The sequence below is a fragment of the Leptodactylus fuscus genome, chromosome 9 (assembly GCF_031893055.1).
Source record: "Leptodactylus fuscus isolate aLepFus1 chromosome 9, aLepFus1.hap2, whole genome shotgun sequence".
Lineage (NCBI taxonomy): Eukaryota > Metazoa > Chordata > Amphibia > Anura > Leptodactylidae > Leptodactylus > Leptodactylus fuscus.
The window spans coordinates 90,820,885-90,838,537 of record NC_134273.1 but is presented as its reverse complement, the minus strand read 5'-3'; the positions used below and the strand labels follow the sequence as shown (position 1 = coordinate 90,838,537).

General features: G+C 51.5%; 1 protein-coding gene across 1 annotated transcript; it reads left to right on the top strand.

Annotated features, from left to right (window-relative positions):
* Positions 1-9,756: 9,756 nt before the first annotated feature.
* LOC142218513 (hyaluronidase-2-like) lies at positions 9,757-14,219 on the top strand. The gene is made up of 4 exons (XM_075287275.1): positions 9,757-9,848; positions 11,192-12,141; positions 12,403-12,492; positions 13,232-14,219. Exons 2-4 carry the CDS (start codon positions 11,212-11,214, stop codon positions 13,640-13,642), a joined length of 1,431 nt encoding a protein of 476 aa, XP_075143376.1. The 5' UTR covers positions 9,757-9,848; positions 11,192-11,211; the 3' UTR covers positions 13,643-14,219.
* The last annotated feature ends 3,434 nt before the right edge of the window (positions 14,220-17,653 follow it).

Below are 17,653 nucleotides of genomic sequence, written 5' to 3'. Positions count from 1 at the left end.
TGATGGACAACGCTCCAAACACCAGCAATAGCTCCTGTGCTCGTAGACCGTCACAATGTATTAGTGCAGGTCATGTATATCATCGTACCGCCCTGAGGTCACTCCCGTGGTTACTGTACCGCCCTGAGGTCACTCCCGTGGTTACTGCACCGCCCTGAGGTCACTCCCGTGGTTACTGCACCGCCCTGAGGTCACTCCCGTGGTTACTATACCGCCCTGAGGTCACTCCCGTGGTTACTGCACCGCCCTGAGGTCACTCCCGTGGTTACTGCACCGCCCTGAGGTCACTCCCGTGGTTACTGCACCGCCCTGAGGTCACTCCCATGGTTACTGTACCGCCCTGAGGTCACTCCCGTGGTTACTATACCGCCCTGAGGTCACTCCCGTGGTTACTGTACCGCCCTGAGGTCACTCCCGTGGTTACTGTACCGCCCTGAGGTCACTCCCGTGGTTACTGTACGGCCTTGAGGTCACTCCCGTGGTTACTGTACCGCCCTGAGGTCACTCCCGTGGTTACTGCACCGCCCTGAGGTCACTCCCGTGGTTACTGTACCGCCCTGAGGTCACTCCCGTGGTTACTGTACCGCCCTGAGGTCACTCCCGTGGTTACTGTACGGCCTTGAGGTCACTCCCGTGGTTACTGCACCGCCCTGAGGTCACTCCCGTGGTTACTGTACGGCCTTGAGGTCACTCCCGTGGTTACTGTACGGCCTTGAGGTCACTCCCGTGGTTACTGTACCGCCCTGAGGTCACTCCCGTGGTTACTGTACGGCCTTGAGGTCACTCCCGTGGTTACTGTACGGCCCTGAGGTCACCTGTGGTTACTGCACCGCCCTGAGGTCACTCCCGTGGTTACTGCACCGCCCTGAGGTCACTCCCGTGGTTACTGTACCGCCCTGAGGTCACTCCCGTGGTTACTGTACCGCCCTGAGGTCACTCCCGTGGTTACTGTACGGCCTTGAGGTCACTCCCGTGGTTACTGCACCGCCCTGAGGTCACCCGTGGTTACTGCACCGCCCTGAGGTCACTCCCGTGGTTACTGCACCGCCCTGAGGTCACTCCCGTGGTTACTGTACCGCCCTGAGGTCACTCCCGTGGTTACTGCACCGCCCTGAGGTCACCCGTGGTTACTGCACCGCCCTGAGGTCACTCCCGTGGTTACTGCACCGCCCTGAGGTCACTCCCGTGGTTACTGCACCGCCCTGAGGTCACCTGTGGTTACTGCACCGCCCTGAGGTCACTCCCGTGGTTACTGCACCGCCCTGAGGTCACTCCCGTGGTTACTGTACCGCCCTGAGGTCACTCCCGTGGTTACTGTACGGCCCTGAGGTCACTCCCGTGGTTACTGCACCGCCCTGAGGTCACCCGTGGTTACTGCACCGCCCTGAGGTCACTCCCGTGGTTACTGCACCACCCTGAGGTCACTCCCGTGGTTACTGTACCGCCCTGAGGTCACTCCCGTGGTTACTGCACCGCCCTGAGGTCACTCCCGTGGTTACTGCACCGCCCTGAGGTCACTCCCGTGGTTACTATACCGCCCTGAGGTCACTCCCGTGGTTACTGTACCGCCCTGAGGTCACTCCCGTGGTTACTGTACCGCCCTGAGGTCACTCCCGTGGTTACTGTACCGCCCTGAGGTCACCTGTGGTTACTGTACCGCCCTGAGGTCACTCCCGTGGTTACTGTACCGCCCTGAGGTCACTCCCGTGGTTACTGTACCGCCCTGAGGTCACTCCCGTGGTTACTGTACGGCCTTGAGGTCACTCCCGTGGTTACTGTACCGCCCTGAGGTCACTCCCGTGGTTACTGCACCGCCCTGAGGTCACTCCCGTGGTTACTGCACCGCCCTGAGGTCACTCCCGTGGTTACTGTACCGCCCTGAGGTCACCCCCGTGGTTACTGCACCGCCCTGAGGTCACTCCCGTGGTTACTGTACGGCCTTGAGGTCACTCCCGTGGTTACTGTACGGCCTTGAGGTCACTCCCGTGGTTACTGTACGGCCTTGAGGTCACTCCCGTGGTTACTGTACCGCCCTGAGGTCACCTGTGGTTACTGCACCGCCCTGAGGTCACTCCCGTGGTTACTGTACCGCCCTGAGGTCACTCCCGTGGTTACTGTACGGCCCTGAGGTCACTCCCGTGGTTACTGTACGGCCCTGAGGTCACTCCCGTGGTTACTGCACCGCCCTGAGGTCACCCGTGGTTACTGCACCGCCCTGAGGTCACTCCCGTGGTTACTGCACCACCCTGAGGTCACTCCCGTGGTTACTGTACCGCCCTGAGGTCACTCCCGTGGTTACTGCACCGCCCTGAGGTCACTCCCGTGGTTACTGCACCGCCCTGAGGTCACTCCCGTGGTTACTACACCGCCCTGAGGTCACTCCCGTGGTTACTGCACCGCCCTGAGGTCACTCCCGTGGTTACTGTACCGCCCTGAGGTCACTCCCGTGGTTACTGCACCGCCCTGAGGTCACTCCCGTGGTTACTGCACCGCCCTGAGGTCACTCCCGTGGTTACTGCACCGCCCTGAGGTCACTCCCGTGGTTACTGTACCGCCCTGAGGTCACTCCCGTGGTTACTGTACCGCCCTGAGGTCACTCCCGTGGTTACTGTACGGCCCTGAGGTCACTCCCGTGGTTACTGCACCGCCCTGAGGTCACCCGTGGTTACTGCACCGCCCTGAGGTCACTCCCGTGGTTACTGTACCGCCCTGAGGTCACTCCCGTGGTTACTGTACCGCCCTGAGGTCACTCCCGTGGTTACTATACCGCCCTGAGGTCACTCCCGTGGTTACTGCACCGCCCTGAGGTCACTCCCGTGGTTACTGTACCGCCCTGAGGTCACTCCCGTGGTTACTGTACCGCCCTGAGGTCACTCCCGTGGTTACTGTACGGCCCTGAGGTCACCTGTGGTTACTGTACCGCCCTGAGGTCACTCCCGTGGTTACTGCACCGCCCTGAGGTCACTCCCGTGGTTACTGTACCGCCCTGAGGTCACTCCCGTGGTTACTGTACCGCCCTGAGGTCACTCCCGTGGTTACTGTACGGCCCTGAGGTCACCTGTGGTTACTGTACCGCCCTGAGGTCACCCGTGGTTACTGCACCGCCCTGAGGTCACTCCCGTGGTTACTGTACCGCCCTGAGGTCACTCCCGTGGTTACTGTACCGCCCTGAGGTCACTCCCGTGGTTACTATACCGCCCTGAGGTCACTCCCGTGGTTACTGCACCGCCCTGAGGTCACTCCCGTGGTTACTGTACCGCCCTGAGGTCACTCCCGTGGTTACTGTACCGCCCTGAGGTCACTCCCGTGGTTACTGTACGGCCCTGAGGTCACCTGTGGTTACTGTACCGCCCTGAGGTCACTCCCGTGGTTACTGCACCGCCCTGAGGTCACTTCCGTGGTTACTGCACCACCCTGAGGTCACTCCCGTGGTTACTGTACCGCCCTGAGGTCACTCCCGTGGTTACTGTACCGCCCTGAGGTCACTCCCGTGGTTACTGTACCGCCCTGAGGTCACTCCCGTGGTTACTGTACCGCCCTGAGGTCACTCCCGTGGTTACTGTACCGCCCTGAGGTCACTCCCGTGGTTACTGTACCGCCCTGAGGTCACTCCCGTGGTTACTGCACCGCCCTGAGGTCACTCCCGTGGTTACTGTACCGCCCTGAGGTCACTCCCGTGGTTACTGCACCGCCCTGAGGTCACCTGTGGTTACTGCACCGCCCTGAGGTCACTCCCGTGGTTACTGTACCGCCCTGAGGTCACTCCTGTGGTTACTGCACCGCCCTGAGGTCACCTGTGGTTACTGCACCGCCCTGAGGTCACTCCCGTGGTTACTGCACCGCCCTGAGGTCACCTGTGGTTACTGCACCGCCCTGAGGTCACTCCTGTGGTTACTGCACCGCCCTGAGGTCACCTGTGGTTACTGCACCGCTAAGGTCACTCTGGGGCTCGGTGTATGTAGTAAAGCCACGTGGTGATGATCCCTGCAGCTCTAGAAGTAAGTATGGGAGACATAAGCGGGATTACACAGAGGACGTCACCCAGCTTTCCTGGAGTCCGGCACAGACCTGGCTATAAAGCTGCAAAACTGATAAAAATAAGAGATAACAGAAACAAACCTGTCCGTGCTGCAGCCGCTGCGGTGCGATGGCCTCCTGGTAGAAGTGACAGAAGAAGCCGAGCTCGGGGCACAATCACCTGCGTCACCGGATAACTCCTCCTGGCAGTGCAGCTGGAGGGGACTCAGGTGTGGAGGACGCCTGTCATAGCATGTTATAGCAGATGATACAGCGCCCCCTGCTGGTGCCAGAACAAAGTGATGAAGCCCACAAAGATCTCCGAGAAGCAGAAACGTAGAATTATGTCTATGAGAAAAACAAAATGTCCTCAAAGTGTCTGAGATGAGGAATATTTGGTATTGGGGCTCCGCTCGTTCACAAGTACATGGTCAGATAGGTGGGCAGGGGCGTGACCATGACTGGGCCCGATGAGGTACAGGGTCCGCGGCCACCATGACAGTGATTAGGGAATCCCTGGTTATACATATTGTAAATGAATAGGGGCCCCGCTATGTCCCCGGGGGATAGATACCAGCCCAAATAATAAATACATATACTCACCTCTCTTGGGCGCAGCGTCCGCTCCGGCGTCTTCCGTCATGTGACTAAGGCCAGTTGTTAGGCCTCAGAGGTCACATGGGGCGCAGCGAAGTAATGACGTCAGTGGGCGGAGACTCATTTCCATATGTATAATGTTCCGTGACACCCAGTATATGATGTATCAGTCCTGACCCCGATCCTGCTGCACACCCTGAACCCCAGTGTGCCCACAGTCTGCAGGGGGCGCTGTATTACTTTGTGCACAGATGTGCAGGTGTGGACTGATGGGCTCTGGCTCCAGGGGCTCCAGCCTTTCATTTACTTGCTCAATCTGCCCCCCCTTTCCCGACACCTCCAGGTTTGTCTTATCCCCCCTCACGGGCCCTACTCTTGTGGTAGCCTGGAACACCTCACCGCCACGCCTAGCAACACCACGGAGGCCTCCCAGTCTATCTGGACCACATGGGATCCGCGCTGTACTCTTCATATTAACCCTGACCCCAACTCTTTACTATCTCCCCAGAGAGGCCAGGGGGCAAAAAACCAAACCAGAGACCCAAAGAACCAATAAACTGAGCGCCCCCTAGTGGTGACTGTATAATCTGTGTGTAGTGAGCTCCCCCTAGTGGTGACTGTATAATCTGTATGTAGTGAGCTCCCCCTAGTGGTGACTGTATAATCTGTATGTAGTGAGCTCCCCCTAGTGGTGACTGTATAATCTGTATGTAGTGAGCTCCTCCTAGTGGTGACTGTATAATCTGTATGTAGTGAGCTCCCCCTAGTGGTGACTGTATAATCTGTATGTAGTGAGCTCCCCCTAGTGGTGACTGTATAATCTGTATGTAGTGAGCTCTCTCTAGTGGTGACTGTATAATCTGTATGTAGTGAGCTCCCCCTAGTGGTGACTGTATAATCTGTATGTAGTGAGCTCCCCCTAGTGGTGACTGTATAATCTGTATGTAGTGAGCTCTCTCTAGTGGTGACTGTATAATCTGTATGTAGTGAGCTCCTCCTAGTGGTGACTGTATAATCTGTATGTAGTGAGCTCTCTCTAGTGGTGACTGTATAATCTGTATGTGGTGAGCTCCCGCTAGTGGTGACTGTATAATCTGTATGTAGTGAGCTCCTCCTAGTGGTGACTGTATAATCTGTATGTAGTGAGCTCCTCCTAGTGGTGACTGTATAATCTGTATGTAGTGAGCTCCTCCTAGTGGTGACTGTATAATCTGTATGTAGTGAGCTCCTCCTAGTGGTGGCTGTATAATCTGTATGTAGTGAGCTCCCCCTAGTGGTGACTGTATAATCTGTATGTAGTGAGCTCCCCCTAGTGGTGACTGTATAATCTGTATGTAGTGAGCTCCTCCTAGTGGTGGCTGTATAATCTGTATGTAGTGAGCTCCCCCTAGTGGTGACTGTATAATCTGTATGTAGTGAGCTCCTCCTAGTGGTGACTGTATAATCTGTATGTAGTGAGCTCCCCCTACTGGTGACTGTATAATCTGTATGTAGTGAGCTCCTCCTAGTGGTGACTGTATAATCTGTATGTAGTGAGCTCCCCCTACTGGTGACTGTATAATCTGTATGTAGTGAGCTCCTCCTAGTGGTGACTGTATAATCTGTATATAGTGAGCTCCCCCTAGTGGTGACTGTATAATCTGTATGTAGTGAGCTCCCCCTAGTGGTGACTGTATAATCTGTATGTAGTGAGCTCCCTCTAGTGGTGACTGTATAATCTGTATGTAGTGAGCTCCCCCTAGTGGTGACTGTATAATCTGTATGTAGTGAGCTCCCCCTAGTGGTGACTGTATAATCTGTATGTAGTGAGCTCCTCCTAGTGGTGACTGTATAATCTGTATGTAGTGAGCTCCTCCTAGTGGTGACTGTATAATCTGTATGTAGTGAACTCCCCCTAGTGGTGACTGTATAATCTGTATGTAGTGAGCTCCCCCTAGTGGTGACTGTATAATCTGTATGTAGTGAGCTCCTCCTAGTGGTGGCTGTATAATCTGTATGTAGTGAGCTCCCCCTAGTGGTGACTGTATAATCTGTATGTAGTGAGCTCCCCCTAGTGGTGACTGTATAATCTGTATGTAGTGAGCTCCCCCTAGTGGTGACTGTATTATCTGTATGTAGTGAGCTCCCCCTAGTGGTGACTGTATAATCTGTATGTAGTGAGCTCCCCCTAGTGGTGACTGTATAATCTGTATGTAGTGAGCTCCTCCTAGTGGAGACTGTATAATCTGTATGTAGTGAGCGCCCCCTAGTGGTGACTGTATAATCTGTATGTAGTGAGCTCCTCCTAGTGGAGACTGTATAATCACTTGAGCGCTCACAACACTTTACTAGAATGTTAGGTATTAACCCTTACTGCCCCCCCGGAGCGTTGCTTACATTAACTCCTTTACCACTGTAGTGCATCAGAAATTTTAAGTGTTACCCCTTAGCCTCTCTAAACCTCTAGGAATATTACTAGAAATGCTTTCTCTGAACCTTTCTACATATTTGCCCCTGGCTTATGCCCCGGGGCAGCTGCAGGCAACGCATTTATACATCAGGTCACATTCCGCAGGTTGGCGCTGCCGCTCAGGATTTGCTGTTTTTTTCATTCTTGTCAATAACTTTTACATGGATGGGGGAGTTGTACATGGAGGGAGTTGTACATGGATGGGGGGAGTTGTACATGGATGGGGGGAGTTGTACATGGATGGGGGGAGTTGTACATGGATGGGGGAGTTGTACATGGATGGAGGGAGTTGTACATGGATGGAGGGAGTTGTACATGGATGGGGGTAGTTGTACATGGATGGGGGTAGTTGTACATGGATGGAGAGAGTTGTACATGGATGGGGGGAGTTGTACATGGATGAGGGGAGTTGTACATGGATGGGGGTAGTTGTACATGGATGGGGGGAGTTGTACATGGATGGGGGGAGTTGTACATGGATGGGGGGAGTTGTACATGGATGGAGGGAGTTGTACATGGATGGGGGGAGTTGTACATGGATGGAGGAAGTTGTACATGGATGGGGGGAGTTGTACATGGATGGGGGAGTTGTACATGGATGGAGGGAGTTGTACATGGATGGGGGGAGTTGTACATGGATGGGGGGAGTTGTACATGGATGGGGGGAGTTGTACATGGATGGGGGGAGTTGTACATGGATGGAGGGAGTTGTACATGGATGGGGGTAGTTGTACATGGATGAGGGGACTTGTACATGGATGGGGGGGAGTTGAACATGGATGGAGGGAGTTGTACATGGATGGAGGGAGTTGTACATGGATGGAGGGAGTTGTACATGGATGGGGGGAGTTGTACATGGATGGAGGGAGTTGAACATGGATGGACAGAGTTGTACATGGATGGAGGGAGTTGTACATGGATGGGGGGAGTTGTACATGGATGGAGGGAGTTGTACATGGATGGAGGGAGTTGTACATGGATGGGGGAGTTGTACATGGATGGGGGAGTTGTACATGGATGGGGTAGTTGTACATGGATGTGGGGAGTTGTACATGGATGGGGGGAGTTGTACATGGATGGAGGGAATTGTGCATGGATGGGGGAGTTGTACATGGATGGGGGGAGTTGTACATGGATGGAGGGAGTTGTACATGGATGGGGGGAGTTGTACATGGAGGGAGTTGTACATGGATGGGGGGAGTTGTACATGGATGGGGGAGTTGTACATGGATGGAGGGAGTTGTATATGGATGGAGGGAGTTGTACATGGATGGGGGGAGTTGTACATGGATGGAGGGAGTTGTACATGGATGGATGGAGTTATACATGGATGGGGGGAGTTGTACATGGATGGAGGGAGTTGTACATGGATGGAGGGAGTTTTACATGGATGGGGGGAGTTGTACATGGATGGGAGGAGTTGTACATGGATGGGGGAGTTGTACATGGATTGGGGGAGTTGTACATGGATGGAGGGAGTTGTACATGGATGGTGGAGTTGTACATGGATGGATGGAGTTATACATGGATGGGGGGAGTTGTACATGGATGGAGGGAGTTGTACATGGATGGGGGGAGTTGTACATGGATGGGGGGAGTTGTACATGGATGGAGGGAGTTGTACATGGATGGAGGGAGTTGTACATGGATGGAGGGAGTTGTACATGGATGGGGGGAGTTGTACATGGATGGGGGGAGTTGTACATGGATGGGGGGAGTTGTACATGGATGGGGGGAGTTGTACATGGATGGAGGGAGTTGTACATGGATGGAGGGAGTTGTACATGGATGGGGGGAGTTGTACATGAATGGAGGGAGTTGTACATGGATGGAGGGAGTTGTACATGGATGGAGGGAGTTGTACATGGATGGAGGGAGTTGTATATGGATGGGGGAGTTGTACATGGATGGGGGGAGATTTACATGGATGGGGTAGTTGTACATGGATGGGGGGAGGGAGGATCAGGCGAGATTTGGTTGCAGGGATCAGATGGCGGTGGGGGTATCCGGCAGGGTTTGGTTGGGGGGATCCGGAGGGGTTTTGTTGGGGGGATCCGGCGGGGTTTGGTTGGGGGGATCAGGCGGGGTTTGGTTGGGGGGATCCGGCGCGGTTTGGTTGGGGGGATCTGGCAGGGTTTGGTTGGGGGATTCGGTGGGGTTTTGTTGGGGGGATTCGGCGCGGTTTGGTTGGGGGGATCCGGCTGAGGCCTGGCGCTGAGGATACGCAGCTTTTTCTGTTGTTGCAGAGTTTGCTGCGGTTTTTGAGCCGCTGTCAGGAGAGGACTGAGCAGCAGGGAAGGTCTCAGGAGCCTCCTCCATATTTCTCTTTCCTTCTGGGCTTTGGCACGTCAGAGCGGGCTGTGTAATGCTGACTCTTGTGACTTTTGTCCTATTAGAGGACTACAAGGGGGTAATGATATCTACACATTAGAGTCTATGAAAGAGTCCGCACAACCCTGGTCGGGGCCGCATCAATTACAGGCACTGCAGCCCAGTGTTACCCTGGCCCTAGGTGTGAGCACATGGTATAGGCCTGGTCATGTGACCGCGCGGGTCCTAACCGGCTCCTCTTCATTCCTCTGCTCTCTGACATCAGGCAGCTTTTCTTCTGCTGCTCCCTTCCTTCTTTTTTCTCTGCTCCGGTCGGCCCGGTGTGAGTAAGAATCACTATGGGTGCGGCCGACAACCTGACACCCCCTCTATGGTGCAATCCTGTACAGAAATGTCAGGTGCACCATCAGCTGAGATCATTCCAAGGGCTGTGTCCGGACGAGAAGACGTTGAGGTAAGTGCAAGGCTCAGGGTGGAGGCATGGAAAGAGCACAGAGGTTGTCGGTATAGTCACACGACCCCACGGTCACATGACCCCACTTGACCCCTTACCATATAATATGCTTGCCAGCATTTGTGCATAGGGGTCAGGATGAGCCCCGTCTAAGACATAACACCCCGACTCTTGAGGTCGTCTTGAGGTGAACTTCATCAGGTCTGACCGTGGTCTCAAATCCAGGACCTTCTGTATGGAAAGTGGACACATGAGCAGCCCCTGCACCCCCTCCCAACTTACAAAGAACTGAAAGAGCGCATGCGCACCATGGAAAGATTAGCCCCACCCACTTATACATTGACTCCGCCCGTTCTCATCCGTTTCTTTTTGTGCCCCCACACAGTATAATCCTCTTATAGTCTCCCCCACATTATATTGTTCCCTTCCATCTGCCCCACAGTATTAAGTCCCTCTCCTGGTGCCCCAGTGTAAACTGGGGGCTAATAAGGGCGGCATTAAACTGGGGGCAACTAGAGTTGGGCATGTTGCCCCCAGTTTAATGGTCTTTTCCAGTTGCCCCCAGTTTAATGTCCCTCTTAAAGGGATCCTATGATTAAAACTGCATTTTTTGTCACTAACACGTAGGAATAGCCTCTTCTTCTCCGACCTTTAGATGTCTTCTCCGCGCCGCCGTTCCGTAGATATCCCAGTTTTCATCAGTATGCAAATGAGTCTTCTTGCGGCACTGGGTGCGGCGCGGAGAAGACATCTAAAGGTCGGAGAAGAGAAGGCTTTCTTAAGGCTATTCTTATGTGTTAGTGACAAAAAATGCAGTTTTAATCATAGGATCCCTTTAATTGCCTCCAGTTTAATCTGCCCCTAGTTTCATGTTCCCCCTCAATTTTCACACAAAGTTTAACATACAAAACCCTGCTCCTCCCCTCTCCTCACTCCCTGGGACCTTCCTCCCACCAACTACACCCACAATCCGAGACCGTCCTGCCACATGTATCCCCCCCCCACCCCCGTGTAGGTGAGCTGCATGCAACCCTATACACACCCCTCTGATACAACTGAGCCTGAGCCGCATGCACCCACACACACCCCCGAGCAGTTGAGCCGCATGCACCCCCCCACACACCCCCCCGAGCAGTTGAGCCGCATGCACCCCCACACCCCCACCCCGAGCAGTTGAGCCGCATGCACCCCCACACACACACACACACCCCCGAGCAGTTGAGCCGCATGCTCAGCAGATATCAATGATGAGATTTTCTTACGGTACAATTTGTTTTTTTATTTCACCAGTAACTGGGTTATTATCGGGGATGATATTCACGGTGTCCTCTCTTCTCGTTCAGGTGCCTCCTCCGTTTTTACCATGCTTCCCTCCATCATGTCTGTCCTCTGGTGCCTTCTCCTCGCCTTCCATGATGGTCTTTCGTCCCCTGCCATGAAGAAGCCCACCACTCGCCCTATTTACAGTCGGCGGCCATTTGTAGTAGGCTGGAACGCCCCCACGCATCCATGTCTGCTGAAGTACAAGGTGAACTTAGATTTAGGACTCTTTGATTTCAATGCCTCGCCCAATGAGGGCTTTGTGGACCAGACACTGACCATCTTCTACAAGGAACGCCTCGGGATCTATCCCTACTATGAGCAAAATGTCTCCTTCAATGGCGGGGTCCCCCAGAACGCCAGCCTTAGAGCCCACCTGAGTAGGATGCAGGAAGGGTTAGATAAGTATATAAACCAAACGGTGGACCAGGAGGGTCTGGCCGTCATCGACTGGGAGGAATGGCGCCCATTATGGTTAAGAAACTGGGATGCAAAGGACATCTACAGGCAGATGTCCCGGAAACTGGTGGCTACTCGTAACCCCAGCTGGTCCGAAGATGACGTGAACAAGCAAGCCATATTAGAGTTTGAAACCGCCGCCCGCAAATTCATGGAGGAGACGCTACAACACGCCCGGAGCGCCCGGCCCCGCCAGCTCTGGGGCTTCTATCTGTTCCCCGACTGCTACAACCACAACTACCAGCAGAACCTGCAGAACTACACAGGGAAGTGCCCGGACGTGGAGATCTCCCGCAATGACCAGCTGTCCTGGTTGTGGGAGGCCAGCACCGCACTCTTCCCCTCCATCTACCTGGACCCGTCCCTGGCCTCCAGCCCTCAGGGGCGCCTGTTTGTGCACTTCCGGGTGAAGGAAGCCATGAGGATCGCCAACAAGCATCACCAGGACTACGCCCTGCCCGTCTACGTGTATTCACGACCCACCTACATCAAGAAGCTGGATACCCTATCCCAGGTAAGCCCCATGCAGGGCCCAGCCCGCCGTATCACATGGCCACGTGGACTCCCAGAATTCTCTGCTCTGTAGCACCTGTGCTTGTCTAGGAAGGACACAAAGCCCTGTTCATCTTGAGCCCCCTTGTTCATGAATATATTCTAGAATACAGTAAAAACTGACACCGGAAACAATGGAACTATATAGCAATGTCTGAGCCAGTCCTGGTGAGTGAGGCCCCGATGGTCACTGTAGATATTAAATATGGTTTTTATGTTGCAGGTGGATTTAGTCTCCACCATTGGTGAGAGCGCCGCGCAGGGAGCCGCGGGGGTCGTCTTCTGGGGTGATACCGAATATGGAAACAACTTGGTGAGTGGTCTGGTCCTACGTGCTCATGTATGTGGTATGTGTGTGGCGCCATCATGTGATCATTGTAAGGTTAGGGTTACCCTGGGGCACCTAGCCTCCTCTCCTCTGTCCCCTGACGTCCGGCCTACTCTCTTCTGTCCTCTGCCGCCCGGCTCCTCTCCTTTGTCCTGATGCCTGGCCTCCTCTCCTCTGTCCCTTGACACCTGGCCTCCTCTCCTCTGTTCCCTGACACCAGGCCTCCTCTCCTATGTCCCCTGACGCCCGGCCTCCTTTCCTCTGTCCTGATGCCCGGCCTCCTCTGTCCCCTGATGCCTGGCTTCCTCTCCTCTGTCCTGACGTCCAGCCTCCTCTCCTCTGTCCCCTGACTCCCGGCCTCCTCGGTTCCTTAACGTCCGGCCTCCTCTCCTCTGTCCCCCGATGCCCGGCCTCCTCTCCTCTGTCCCTTAAAGTCCGGCCTCCTCTCTTCTGTCCCCTGACGTCCGGCCTCCTCTGCTCTGTCCCCTGACATCCGGCCTGCTCTCTTCTGTCCTCTGTTGCCTGGCCTCCTTTCCTCTGTCCCCTGATGTCCGGCCTCCTCTCCTCTGTCCCTTAATGTCCGGCCTCCTCTCTTCTGTCCCCTGACGTCCGGCCTCCTCTCCTCTGTCCCCTGACGTCCGGCCTCCTCTGTCCCTTAACGTCCGGCCTCCTCTCTTCTGTCCTCTGCTGCCCGGCCTTCTCACATTCTTTGTCTTTCCTGCAGGAGTCTTGCCTGAAGCTGAAGTCATACCTGGAGGAAAGTCTGGGTGAATACATTGTGAATGTGACGACGGCGGCCGAGCTCTGCAGCCGTTTTCTCTGCAGTGGGAATGGCCGTTGCCTGAGACAGGACAATCTGACGGACGGCTTCTTACACCTCAGCCCGACCAGCTTCCGTATAGTGCATGCTGCGAATGCTACGAACGCCATGGCCCCCATGTGGGCAGAGGGCAGCCTCTCCAAGGAGGACAAGCGCTACCTGAGTTCACATTTCCGCTGCCAGTGTTACGTGGACTGGTTTGGCGACAGCTGCGGGACACAGAGAAGCACAAGGAACCACGCAGGAGCCACCGGGCCCTCCAGGGGCCACATGCTGCTGGGCTCAGTGCTGGCCTTATTCCTGCTGCTGCTCTGAGGGCCCCATGTGACCTACCCGAGGATGCCTCCATTTAACACTACATCAGACTGTGGGTGATGGGGCCGGAGAATGTTTTTAGTTATTTATTTGATGCAGACTCTGTATCCGCCATGTGATGGCGCTGTGTATTCCTACCTCTAGGACATAACAATTCCCCCTGCCCCTCTACACAGGACGCAGGGTACAAGGGCTAGTGGCCCCGGCCACCTCTAAGACTGTGCAATAAGGTTCTCCTCCTGGGGGTGTTGGGGTTGGACCCCTTTGCTATGAACAGCACAAGTCCCCCCCTCCCCTTCCAAATCCTAAAGGGTTAATTGTAGTCGGGCACTCAGGGACCGCTTTACCTGCCGCTCACGCCGGTGCCTTCACCTGTTTTTATAGTGTTGCTGCCATTTTGTAGTATTTTTGAAGTGTTTTTATTGTGTGGCTGTGAGGTCATCGGGGCCCCTGTGGGGGTGAATGGGGAGCCCCTGATCTGGAGCTGGTCATCCAGACTCTGCCACCTCCACGTGTGCCCAGATCCGCCATAACTAGCGCCCAAGAACCGAGGAACTCAAAGCAATAAAGTCTCCTAAGAAGCCGCCGCTGTGTCTTGTCTTATTCCAGCAGTGACGGCGGCCCCGAGTCCAGCGCATGTGATCTCTAGTGTAGGGCTTAAAGGGGCACTCCAGAGAAAAATCCCCAGGAATAGAAGTCTGAGGGTTTGTTATAATGTATCAATGTGTTGTTACATATGCACCGATATATAATTATACTAGCTGGTACCCGCGACTTGGTCTGCGGTGATTGTAGCAGTGGGTATATACAGGCGCGGGTAAGGTTTTCGTACTGTGTATAAGGGATGGGATATGAAATGTAACTTTGTATCTTGTTTTCGCTAAATTCAGAGAATCCGTGAGACTTTTGTGTTGCAGTTACTTTGTATTAGAGCTGCTATATATACGGTGTTGTGAGAAACTTTACATAGTGTCTTTGGGACAGAAGTATTTGAAGTTAACCCCTTCCCGCCGGTGGCATTTTTTGATTTTCGTTTTTGACTCCGCTCCTTCTAAACCCCATAACTTTTTTATTTCTCCGCTCCCAGAGCCATATGAGGTCTTAATTTTTCCTGGGACAAATTTTTCTTCATGATGCCGCCATTATTTATTCTGTATAATGTACTGGGAAGCAGGGAAAAAATTCAGAATGGGGTGGATTTGAAGAAAAAATGCATTTCTGCAACTTTCTTACGGGCTTTGGTTTTACGGCATTCACTGTACAACCAAAATGACCTGTCCCCTGTATTCTGTGTTTCGTTACGATTCCGGGGATACCAAATTTATATGGTGTTATTTACATTTTGACCCCTTAAAAAAAATCCAAAACTGTTGAAAAAAATTGTTTTGAAAAGTCGCCATATTCCGACAGCCGTAACTTTTTTATACGTCTGTGTACGGGGATGCATAGGGCGTCTTTTTTTCCGGGACCGGGTGTACTTTGTAGTTCTACCATTTTTGGGAAATGTTATTGCTTTGATCACTTTTTATTCAAATTTTTATCAGAATCAAAACAGTGAAAAAATGGCGGTTTGGCACTTTTGACCATTTTTCCCGCTACGGCGTTTACTGAGCAGGAAAAATATTTGTATAGCTTTGTAGAGCGGGCGATTTCGGACGTGGGGATACCTAACATGTATGTGTTTCACAGTTTTTAACTACTTTTATATGTGTATAGGGAAAGGGGGGTGATTTGAATTTTTAATCCTTTTTATTTATTTTTTTTATATTTTTTTACTTTTTATAAACTTTTTTTTTTTTGCATTTATTAGACCGCCTAGGGGTATTGACATGGGTGGGCGGTGTCGCGGATTGTCAGAGCGGTGGGGGTCGGCAAATATGGCTGCTCCGGAGCGTTAAAGAGAACCTCCTGGAGTATCGTTAAGGTGAGGGGCAAAGTGGCAAAGTCTATGTATATGTGATTGTGTGGGGTTAGGGGCGAGGCTGAAGAGGGCAATAGGAATTTTGTGGCTTGCTATGGTCCAAAGTGTGTGAGATTGCAGAGATGGTGGTGTGAGTTTGGGTTTTGTGGGGGTCCTGGCACAAACGTATGTGCGCTATTGTGACGAAAAGTAGCCTATTACGCAATCGGGTGTATTAACTATGTTTGTGGAAAATTTCAGCTAAATCGGTCAAGCGGTTTTTCCGTGATTGAGGAACAAACATCCGAACATCCAAAACTCACAAACCCACAAACTTTCACATTTATAATATTAATAGGATATCAGTGCCTATGTATATATTGTGTATATATATATATATATATATATATATATATGGGTGTATATAATGATATATAGGGGTGTGTATATAAGGGTGTGTGTATTTAATCATCTAGGAGGTGTCTGTATACATATATATAGGTGTGTGTATATAGTGCTATATAAGAATGTCTGTATATATGTGTGTGCGTGTAGGTGTATATAGTAATATATAGGGGTGTCAGTGTGTATACAGTAATCTATAGGGGTGTCAGTGTGTATATAGTAATCTATAGGGGTGTCAGTGTGTATATAGTAATATATAGGGGTGTCAGTGTGTATATAGTAATATATAGGGGTGTCAGTGTGTATATAGTAATCTATAGGGGTGTCAGTGTGTATACAGTAATATATAGGGGTGTCAGTGTGTATATAGTAATATATAGGGGTGTCAGTGTGTATATAGTAATCTATAGGGGTGTCAGTGTGTATACAGTAATATATAGGGGTGTCAGTGTGTATACAGTAATATATAGGGGTGTCAGTGTGTATATAGTAATCTATAGGGGTGTCAGTGTGCGTATATAGTAATATATAGGGGTGTGAGTGTGTATATAGTAATATATAGGGGTGTCAGTGTGTATATAGTAATCTATAGGGGTGTCAGTGTGTATACAGTAATATATAGGGGTGTCAGTGTGTATACAGTAATATATAGGGGTGTCAGTGTGTATACAGTAATAAATAGGGGTGTCAATGTGTATATAGTAATATATAGGGGTGTCAGTGTGTATATAGTAATCTATAGGGGTGTCAGTGTGTGTATATAGTAATATATAGGGGTGTGAGTGTGTATATAGTAATATATAGGGGTGTCAGTGTGTATATAGTAATCTATAGGGGTGTCAGTGTGTATACAGTAATATATAGGGGTGTCAGTGTGTATATAGTAATATATAGGGGTGTCAGTGTGTATATAGTAATATATAGGGGTGTCAGTGTGTATATAGTAATCTATAGGGGTGTCAGTGTGTGTGTATATAGTAATATATAGGGGTGTGAGTGTGTATATAGTAATATATAGGGGTGTCAGTGTGTATATAGTAATCTATAGGGGTGTCAGTGTGTATACAGTAATATATAGGGGTGTCAGTGTGTATATAGTAATATATAGGGGTGTCAGTGTGTATACAGTAATCTATAGGGGTGTCAGTGTGTATACAGTAATATATAGGGGTGTCAGTGTGTATATAGTAATATATAGGGGTGTCAGTGTGTATACAGTAATATATAGGGGTGTCAGTGTGTATACAGTAATATATAGGGGTGTCAGTGTGTATATAGTAATATATAGGGGTGTCAGTGTGTATACAGTAATATATAGGGGTGTCAGTGTGTATACAGTAATATATAGGGGTGTCAGTGTGTATACAGTAATATATAGGGGTGTCAGTGTGTATACAGTAATAAATAGGGGTGTCAATGTGTATATAGTAATATATAGGGGTGTCAGTGTGTATATAGTAATCTATAGGGGTGTCAGTGTGTGTATATAGTAATATATAGGGGTGTGAGTGTGTATATAGTAATATATAGGGGTGTCAGTGTGTATATAGTAATCTATAGGGGTGTCAGTGTGTATACAGTAATATATAGGGGTGTCAGTGTGTATATAGTAATATATAGGGGTGTCAGTGTGTATATAGTAATCTATAGGGGTGTCAGTGTGTATACAGTAATATATAGGGGTGTCAGTGTGTATACAGTAATAT